Source organism: Aspergillus pseudonomiae (genome assembly GCF_009193645.1).
Source record: "Aspergillus pseudonomiae strain CBS 119388 unplaced genomic scaffold BDV37scaffold_224, whole genome shotgun sequence".
Classification (NCBI taxonomy): domain Eukaryota; kingdom Fungi; phylum Ascomycota; class Eurotiomycetes; order Eurotiales; family Aspergillaceae; genus Aspergillus; species Aspergillus pseudonomiae.
Window position 1 is genome coordinate 1,657 of NW_022476216.1, and position 10,292 is coordinate 11,948.

General features: G+C 44.5%; 3 protein-coding genes across 3 annotated transcripts; 2 read left to right on the top strand and 1 right to left on the bottom strand.

Annotated features, from left to right (window-relative positions):
* Positions 1 to 7: 7 nt before the first annotated feature.
* On the top strand, positions 8 to 1,168 carry BDV37DRAFT_289906 (uncharacterized protein; the record flags this gene model as incomplete). The annotated part of the gene is made up of 1 exon (XM_032088584.1): positions 8 to 1,168. A coding segment is annotated over one exon (1,161 nt), but the record flags the coding sequence as incomplete, so codon positions are not given.
* Positions 1,169 to 6,220: 5,052 nt separating this feature from the next.
* On the top strand, positions 6,221 to 7,842 carry BDV37DRAFT_289907 (uncharacterized protein; the record flags this gene model as incomplete). The annotated part of the gene is made up of 4 exons (XM_032088585.1): positions 6,221 to 6,710; positions 6,772 to 7,244; positions 7,544 to 7,744; positions 7,804 to 7,842. The coding sequence occupies 4 exons, from the start codon at positions 6,221 to 6,223 to the stop codon at positions 7,840 to 7,842; spliced, it is 1,203 nt and encodes a 400-aa protein (XP_031934192.1).
* A 152-nt stretch (positions 7,843 to 7,994) lies between these two features.
* On the bottom strand, positions 7,995 to 8,656 carry BDV37DRAFT_289908 (uncharacterized protein; the record flags this gene model as incomplete). The annotated part of the gene is made up of 2 exons (XM_032088586.1): positions 7,995 to 8,053; positions 8,104 to 8,656. The coding sequence occupies 2 exons, from the start codon at positions 8,654 to 8,656 to the stop codon at positions 7,995 to 7,997; spliced, it is 612 nt and encodes a 203-aa protein (XP_031934193.1).
* Positions 8,657 to 10,292: the final 1,636 nt, after the last annotated feature.

The following is a 10,292-nucleotide window of genomic DNA, read 5'->3' on the forward strand; positions in this document are numbered from 1 at the left end:
GACAGACGCTCCAGCGACAGACCCTCCAGTGACAGACGCTCCAGCGACAGACGCTCCAGCAGACGCTCCAGCAAAGAGCATTCAGCGTCGCCGTTATAACCCCAAGGGCAGGAAGACAAGAGCTGGATCAAGCTTTGAAGGAGTTGAACCTGAGAATTTCTCATGGACAACGGGCGACCCACATGAATGGCCATGGCCTACGTACGAGCTGCCCAACGGCGGTGCCCTCATGGCTGAGAAAACCACTAATAGGATGGATTCATCTAAAAATCCTATAAGCTACTATCTAGTAGAATTAAAAGTGGAAGTCGAAGGTCTGGGGGTACTCTATCAACACAAGTTGGTTAGGTATAGCGACTTCCCTGGAGAAATCGATGCTTGGAAGGAGGCAGCTGGTGAGGAAAGATGCAAATTTGCGGCCACGGACGAACCTGACTCTAAAGAAAAGCTGCGGAATGGCAAATCCTATGGATTCGAGAGACTAGATTTTATTGCGTCTCTGACGCCAGGAAGCAAGGACCCAACAAAGGGGTCTCAAAAGAGGCCAGAAACCGAGTGTATCGTTGCGGTTAAAGGGCACGAAAAACCCATATTTTTAACTATGGGAGAGTTCTTCCGAATGGTTGGTAAGAGAAAAGCAGAGAGTTTGATTATCTTTGTTTGCAACAGAGACGGGATGTCTTTGCCAGGCAAAACCGAAGCAAGAAGGATATCGTATATGAATCCAGCATGCCCAGATAATACGGAAAGCCTGGAATTCCGGGAAAAAAATAAAACGATCCCGGCACAAGCTGTAATTCAACAGTCGGAAACAGCGGTCCATGATGAGTACCTGAAACGAACCGTGAGGGAAATGTTGGCTGTCGAGAAGGAAAGGGTGGATGTACGTTTTCAGAAGATCGAAAGCGACGTCTACGGAGTCAAGAGCACCCTTCACGCACACGGAGGCTATTTACAGAGTATCCTTAGCCTACTCCAAGAGAATCTGCCAAATAAAAACCCAGACACTCAACCTCGAGATACTATTCCTGTTGGAAGAAAACTGATGGATGTGCTTCAAGGTTCGGGAAACAGCCGACAATCGGAAAGAGAGCAAACCCTGCCACCTTACACCTCTCCGAGCCCAGAGGTAGCCCAGCAGCAAGTACAGCGTTCCATTGAGGTATGAGCTTTGTGGTTCTGGTCTGGATGACCAGCAAGCTTTCTTGTTGCATGCGATCCGATATAGTATTCCGCTGCAACACCATAAGCTAAAACTAGGGAGGAGATGTCCCTATTTCCTACAGGAATATGTTAGAGTTTGAATACGTTTTTTATACATTCTGGATTTTTATTCATTCTTAGTGTTTTGAGTTTTAAGTGCTGTATCGCCATCGAACGCTTTGCCTCTAATTTTCATAACTATCATTCCATTCTTCTCATCCCCCCCCCCAAATTGCAAACCATGACCTGGAAAATAAAATACCTATAATAGATAAAATGTTTCGTTTACATCATGCGATGCTTGCCTGGTAATGTTGGCTAGAGTATAGCGTAGTTTGGAGGGTTTTTTGATACACCTAGTGTGTGGAAATTGAACGCAGGTTTCGCGGTACATAGCTCATATATGTACTGCACTTAGCAAAGGTCAGACGTGCTGTGGCCTAAAACATAAAATCTTCGGTCTTATACCCAAGGTCATGCTGCAACTGTCCCTGCTCAATATGTTGGACCCTCCTCTTGTACAGCCTTGAAGTGCTGAGGGAACACTATCGGTGAGCCCAAGGATCTGTCATGTCGTTCTATAGACGAGATTCCAGTGCAAATTGCAGATGCACTAGCAAGTAATGAGCCCTCCGCGGAGGATACATCTGCTTGTAGCCAACCATCCTTGATCCGATGGCTGGTCAAAAGCAATAGGGACCCAGGACTTAGACTAAGCGTGTCGCAATGGTAGTATATGTTCATATTGCGGAGCAGTCTGTTTTCACTAAGACGGGATATTATCTTGTATAGCAGGATATTCAAGACAAGCAAATCCTGTGAGACTCGACTGTCATAAGGCACTCTAACTTTTGCTTTAACGAAAGATGGAGTCGCATCGTGGGGCTCTAGAGGCTCAAATATAAGATCGGAGAGTGCTTCAGCACCAGTCATCAGACTAGTAAGGCGACGGAATGGCACATCAATAGGTGCGCTGTCTTTTGCGACGTGGGACATACTTTCTGGTAACAGTCGGGTAGGCTTTCGGAGGGTTCAATGAATTTATAAATTATTCAGCTGGAGACTTGCATTGTAAGATTATTCAAATCTATAAAGGCCAGGCTTTTAGTAATTTCGAGGTCATCTCAGAAGGAATTTCCAAACGTCTTAAGAACTACCACTTCCAGTCTTGCTACAGCCTGAGTCCAACTCGTGTCATCCACACTCTTTCAATGATGGTCTTAACTGTAAATGCGCTAAACTATAATAGAATACTACATCGGAGGCTCCAACCATGCAAATGTTATAATTGTGCCGAGGTTACAAGATAGCTAACTATATATGTACTAGTTTATCTCCACTGTTGGTTTCCAGAGTGTTTGCATTATGCCAGTTCCGACTATAACTGTTCCAGTTGATCTGCTCAGCCAACTTCGAACCGGCTACAAGTGGCTTGCAACATATGACGAGCAGCATCGCCTCTAGAGCGATGAGGAATGTGAATGTGGAGCGGTGGAGATGGTGGAGATGGTTGTCCATGTATCAATAGATTGTCCGCGACTGAACTGGCTACGCCCAAGAGCTACGACGCAAAATTGGAAAAGCACTCAACAACATTTCAGATATACTGGGAGGAGCTGACTACAGTTAGGTATGTAGGCTGAAAGATGCCCTCAGAATAGTCTTTCCAAGACGCGAAAGCCACAGGGGCTGGGAAATAGAACACCAGGCACCGGCCACCACGGGCCTCGACCGGCTCTACGACCGTCAGGAAAATAACAGTTTATTGTAAATAGACATACAGGTAGAGTATAGATAGTGGCATCTTTGCATATCAGCATATGAATTAATAACGAATCTATATTGAACAACATATGCATTGAAATTTAGACAGGAATAAATATCGGTTGGTCGTTTGAACAATCATTTCATTAGGCAACAATATTGTTCATGAACAGTACTACACTTTATTATTCTTTGTAATGTGCCGTCAGTCAATTCTATTTGTGCTTAAAGGTATTCAGACATACTAAAGTGTGCACTGCACGTTGGATAGACAGTGTAATGGTCACTTTTCTGGAGTACCTTTCAAATCCTAATGTGTTCACCGTAGCGGCAAGGTCTATCAGAGATTGTGGTCCTTGGTAGCTCTTATCTTATGGTATCTCAGCCGCACCTCGCATTATAGGTCTTTGTATGTACATCGTAGCTTTATTAGACTTAACTTAACTGACTACAAGGAGTATTCAGGCCATGCAATTGATGTCATGCTCAATAATAGCACTATCACACGCAGAAGACCATCAATATATGGAGGGTCTTTCTCAAGCAATAAGTGAACAAATGAAATGCACTAAGTCAGAGAAGGTCGCTGATAACGGTTCTTCTAAAGCTAAGCTACTCGTAAATCAATCGAAGTTGTCACTAGCTAAAATGCGTCATGGCCAAAATACCTCGCCATGGGGAGGCAAAGCCTTGCATAGAGAGGTCCGTCAAAGGGTGTAGACCTGTAAAGGCTGGCGGTCTGATTTTCACACTTGTATATCATATAAAGGCATAAGTTTAGAGCGAACTGCTAGAAATTTGGTCCCTAATTTCGATTCTTATGAACACTTGATGGGAATACACGTATAAGGAGACTGCATATATTGCTATCTACTATCCTAACATGTGATAGGCACTATCCAAGATGCCGCATATAAGTGATTGGCCAATATATCCAGAGACGCTAGCACAGTAGCACACATAAGGAATTATACGTTTAGTCGATAAAGGCTTTTGGAATGTCTACCTGTTTCCATAGCGTTCAGGTATGTACCGACAAGATTCTACCATCTGGAATCATCTGATATGGACCAATCATCGGCCCTTGCTACTGACAACCAACGCCGCACAATCGATCTCAGAAGAATCGGTGCATGTTGAAGAGATTGACACAACCCGAGGAACTCATTCCCTTGGAACACCATTCGATGGTCTTCAATCTGTCCTATCACCAGTTGAATTATATTATCCTCGTTCATCTCGGATCTCGCCGTATTGCATTGGGGTTGATCCTGAGGGAAATATACTTCACTGATCATTGGTGCACTGAAAAGCAAGTCTATCGAATTAAGGAATTCTTTTGTCTCCCAGCCCTTCTTTATGGCGCCTTCGTACTTGGACAAGATCACATCCTGCAAGGGCGAGGATAGCTTCCAGAGTCTGGCAAGGCTATACATAGACGCATGTACTGAAAGTTCATTGATCCCTCCTGTAATCATAATCAATACTTTATGTTTCAAAGTATGCTTTACAGTATGTGTCTTGCCTGAACAGCCTGAAAACGGGCAGCGCTTGTCTGAGTATGTGCCCAGGTAAATAAGTTCCAGTAACTTCCAGATAGTACTGATGTCTCCGTATTCCAGCTCGCAACGAAGCTGACCCGTAACTTGGAAGCATCGCCGAAAGCGTTCTTGGAAATATGAGCTCTCTGATTCCAAAATTATGGTATGGACTGGGAATTCCCAATCCTTCACAACGATATATGCATCTGCACCTTGTAAGGTTCGCCATAGCTTCTCCCTGTTGGGATAAGAAATAGATCGCAATATTTCCATTTCGGATAACCTTCTTCATGCCACGTGTGATTGAATTCTGACTGAAACTTGCAAGAGTGTCCGTAAAAGCCGTATACTGTATAGTATAATGTAGAGCACGAGCTCAAGTAGACTGAGCAGAAGTGGAGTTAAGGAAGTATAGATTTCTTATGTTGCGATCATGGAAAATTGGTGTCACTGTTACTATCATTTGCTCCTTCCCAGAGGTTAGGGCCAAGCTAGTCGTGCTTCATGACTTGCAAGTCCCACTTCTCCCTATCTACGATACCCAGGTATTCTGCACAGATCATACGGAATCCCTAGATTGTGAGCAATATCACTTGGGCTCTGAAAGGTGCGGGTGCTGTCGATTTTCCCTGAAATCAGAGGGCCACCGTTTGCTTACCACTTCAACTCCTTATTGGGGTGAGATTATCGATACTTTGAGCACAATTACTGTGGATTATATTGCCGTAGTGAAGTATATTGAAATTGCAACCTCAAACACTCTGAGTTTGAACATTCTTCTTGGCTAGGGGGTGTCATATGTTGGACCAACAGCCATGATTCCCAGTTGAACAGGGACACCGACCAACACAACCTGCCAGTAAATATCAGTACTTATAGATAAACTGAGGGGGTAATGTAAACCTCAACGTTCACTGTTGAACCAAGTATTATTCTATGTTGAACTCTAACGCCTCGATTTGGGAAGGTCCTCCGGAAGGGGTAAACGATTTCATGACATAATGTTGGCAGCAAAAGAGTTGTCGAGGATACCAAACACTATACAAGTGACAAAGGAAGCGAACCTTGATCTCGTAAGATCCTTCGTTGTGGATACCAAAAATATGTTCATTGTGTTTGACGACCAACTAATTGAACATCATACAGTACGTGGGGTTCTCCTACATGATAAACACATCGTACAAAATATCTAACGTCCTATATGTGAGTCTTTAGTTTGCTGTTCAGCTTGACTTGAACTACTCATTTAACGCTTCACATTGTAAATCAATCAATATGCCCACATAATTTGTTGCTTTACTGCCTAAACTATCGAGCTCAGATATCAGATTTGGTCTCAAGCCTAGCGACCACGCTCATAGTAACGATTTTGGACGGAACCTAGTATTCCACCGGAGAGCCGCATTTAGGACAATAAACCCCACTGTTAATTTCGGAAGAACTACTACAATTGAACGAGTTTGGATCCTTCATGTTATAGTCTATAATAGTTGAACTGCTCCTAGTGTTCCTTATTGCTACGGATTTCTTCCAGCCAAACTTGTGGTATGTTGAAATCGCACCTAATTCCTGAGGTGGCCTAAGCTTTAATAATGTAGCTTTCTTACTCACAGCAGCCAGTCAATATCAGCATTCTCACCAGTTCTTGCAGACGGCTTGGCGTTTACTCTTAGAGCAAGACCCGATTCAACCTGTTATCAAGACGCATCGAAATGGACTTCCTGAGCCGCCAAAAGGGACTCTGCTTGAAACGGCTTCATGCACCAAAGGCTTTGCTATCGAACATTGGGCTTTGCAATGACTATCTCACAGTACTGAGAAGAGGAGAGAGCCTTGCACAGTACTTGGGAGAGAAGTTGTTCATCAACTACATGGAAGAGAGACTCAACAATCTTCTCAACTCTTCAGATCATCCTATTTCCATCCATGACAGTGAAGGACGGGCCAAGCATGTTAGGTGGGCCTACCTCTTACGCCACCTGGAAGCTGATCAATTCGAAGAAGAAGATGGTGGTATATATCGCTACTCTGTTTCGGGACACACTATCAAACTGCCCGAATATACTTACCAAATGATCCGATGCGGAATTCTTCAACAGTTCCTCGAGCCATGGCCAATATTGGAAGATGTGCAGAAGGAACTGGACACTACTGATCAGACTTTTGTCACTGCACTGCATTGGTATGACGAGCTTTCACAAGGTATGACTCATATAACCATGTAATATTCCATAACTCAGCAACTAATGAGATTATACTATAGCCCGTGAGAGATTCGGCACCCTGCTGCACGAGTTGCATAAACGACGTGATATACTCCGTTCAGTGTTGCGAGTCACAGCAGTGGATAGGCCGAGCAAAAGATTTCTGGCGGCCGCGGAGCTGTCAAATGCTAAGTCCCATGAAATGCAGCCAATACCAGAGGACGCTGAAGGCTACAAACTCCTCGATACCGAGGTGCATCGACGTGATGATGGCCAAAACAGCCTTAGCTGCCAGTCGCAAGCTACCCCGGACTTGGCAATCCGTATTTTGGATGAAAGCCCTCGGGTAGAGCAACTATATTCATTGGAGCAGCTGGACACCGTGTCTAGTCATCAGTTGGTTGAAGAAAATAATATCTTTTCAAATCAGCATAAAGGCCAGAAGGAAAGTCCACCTAATCGTGGCCGATACTATACGCAAAGCCTCAATTCATATTCAAGGCAGATTTCGAGACAAAAGAGGAGGAATAAGGTACGGTAATCACTTCGCGATTCATGGTTGATACCTAAAATTTATGGCTCTTATGTTGTGGTGTGAAGTGGCAGATATAGAACGCAGAGCATTAGCCGGTAGCTCAGCCGCATTGTAAATGTGGGCTCTATTCAGAATGGTTTACTTCCATACAGTATCTAGGCCAGGTACATAGGTCATATAGAACCACATAAGGAAGCTACATTAAATCCAATATTCATAGATTATTCTTATGTATATCTCCTTGGTTACTAACTGCAACCTCTCTCGCCCACTATATAAATGCGACTAAGCTGTAGTATGCAGAACAGGAACTGAAGCACGCTACCTCGCAACCACCTCTTTCTGTACATCATTGGAAGTCGTGGTTCCATATGGACATGGCCAAACTCAGTGTCGTCGTCAACACCATTTTCCGGCGCAATCTCATCCAGATGGGTCTCCTCTTCGTCAAGGACGTGTTGGACTCCCGCGCCGAGGTTGAGAAGATCGTGACCCGTGTGTGCCCCCTCCGGAATACCTTCTGCGGCTGGACGTGGGACGTCCACACGTCCGCCAGGCCAAGAACGTCTCCCCGTCGGATGAGAGTGAGACATAGTCTTGGACAGGAAACACATCACAGGGATACCGAAACACGACATCCGCGCTCCTCGGTGTTCGATGCGGTTTCCAGGCTACTGATTCGTCCGGCTATGTCGAGAAAACGCTTGCCGTCCTCCAAACTTACTAGCAGAATGCCGGGCTTAAAGTTTAAAAGCTGAATGAGGTGGTACCCATCTTCTTCAACATTTCAAAGCACTCTTCATAGCCTATCTCACTAATTAGCTAGTCATTGCAATTGTCTCATCTCTTCACATACGGGTTATTATTTTGTCCTGCCAAATTCCTTGCTCGCAATCAACATAGCCAAGGTACCTTAGGGACTCGGATATATTGATAATATGTGCTACTAGTTCATGCAGCCAGTCGTACAGACTCTCCTTAGAGTCGAAGGCTAAGTAAGTACCTTGGTCAAGTGCCTTCAGGGTATACCGACCCAAATCCAGATAACATGTATTGAATGTCTTCCAGACATCGATGGCATCATTTTCCGTAGTCATCTGCTGGCTTTGCTTCTGAATACCTACCAATTCGGGGAACCTTTTCTGGTACGCCTCCAAGAGACTGTGGCCATCTATAGCAAGTAATATCGATGCTGCTTCCTTGGCATCCCCTCGATTTATCGCTGCTTGGCAGTTTTTGAACTGATCTGAAATGCAGCCCGGACTGAAGATTTGAGCTCTTCCATAATGTGAGCCATTGATGGCATGCAATTCGTTGGGTTCAGGCTGCTGACGAGCACGATCAATGCGAGTTTCATAGTACTGCTGAGCCGCCTGTATACTCTCGTCGGTATAACTGCCGTCGGACATGTTATTCCCTGCTATTCGCCCATTTCTGGAAGGTAAGAAAACTTACCAAATTTCTTTGGGTAGATAAATCATTTTTCTCCTGTCTTTCAGCTCCATTTCGTACTGGAGAAGCAAATCTGCCAATTCGATAAAAGGGTCCGCGTCCGTGACTTCATCTCCAGTTAACCGATTTTGATTGTGTAGCACAATGCGTATGCTTTCCCCTTCGCGACCTGTTTCAAATAGCCATCCACTCAACACTCTCAGATCTTCTTCCAGTTCATTCACGTCACTCAGGCGAGGATAGACATATACGGGTCTCAGATATTGAAACTCCATATTTCAAGATAATGGATTTTGGCCTGGGGTTTGTGGTTGGAAGGTCGACAGAAATGATTCAATGGAACAAGAAAGTTGACCGTGCGAACCGTAATAAATATGAACCCTAGAAAATATAGGTAGCCACCTTTTAATATCTGGCGGGAATCACCAACGCTATGTGACCTATACCTCTTGTCGAGGCGCTTAGGCCTTGTAGTCGATTACTGATTCTGCGGGATGTCGTATGGTAATCTCGCAGGTAGTGTTTGAAATGAAGGACAAGGATACCAGCCTTAGTGTAATTGAAGGGGCGACTTGGAAACGAATCAAACATCTCTACCTCGCGTCATTTTTTTTTAGTTGAACGTTCCTTGGCGCGTGGGTTAAACCAAATCCAGCTAGGTATGTTCATGAAGCAAAAGTAGGCCGTCTTACTGGCTTGATGGTGTGGATATATGAATAATTTATACGAAAGGTGATGCATAGAATCCAGTTCCCCTATTAGGCTGGGTTATGGCTGAGCTAGGCCCCTTGGTTGCATAATATACAGGAATCATAGTAGGACCGCAAGATAAACATCACGTGCATTGGGTCAAAATCGGAATTTGAGAATGTCCATAGACTAGCACGGCCATTTTGCTACCTTCGTTTCTCTCGTTGGCGTGTAGCCTCCTTGCTAAGGTTTTATGTCTCTCCATAGATAGCCCTTTGAAGTAAATGCTGCAACCTTTGGGAAAGGTGCCATTTTTTTGCTAGTGTAACTGCCGAGGCCTGTTTTTGGCGCGGTAGATGGTAACCTGCTGGTAATCCGTTAGCATGAGGAATAAACCTTTTATTGTGTCTTCATACTTGACTCCCCAAAGTAAATGAGATGCAGAATCCAACATACTGTCTGCAGGTCTGTATCTTCCACATGTAAATCACAGCTTTTACCGCCGTGAAGGATGTCCCGAAAATTTTCCGCTAGATAAGGACTCTCTGCAGCGAGGACTGTGCTGTGAATAGGTATGCTCCGATCTCCTACGACTATCTTTGCATCAGAGCCTTGTCTATCAATCCATAACCTTTTCCGCCGTTCTTGTAATGCATGCCCAATGAAACCTAACATTGGCATTTTCGTCCGGAAATACTGTGCGTCGTTAGGAAGATATAATATAGGTGTGATTATCTCAACATCCAAGTGTGATATACAGACATCACCACCTGATATATAGTGCCTTGTTAGGCCTGAGTCGAAACGTATCAGTTCTGATATCAAAGCCCAATGGAGGACGCAGGAGCTCACTGTCCTACTTCTTACTCATCCCGGCCCCGAACTTTGAGAGACAACAGCGTA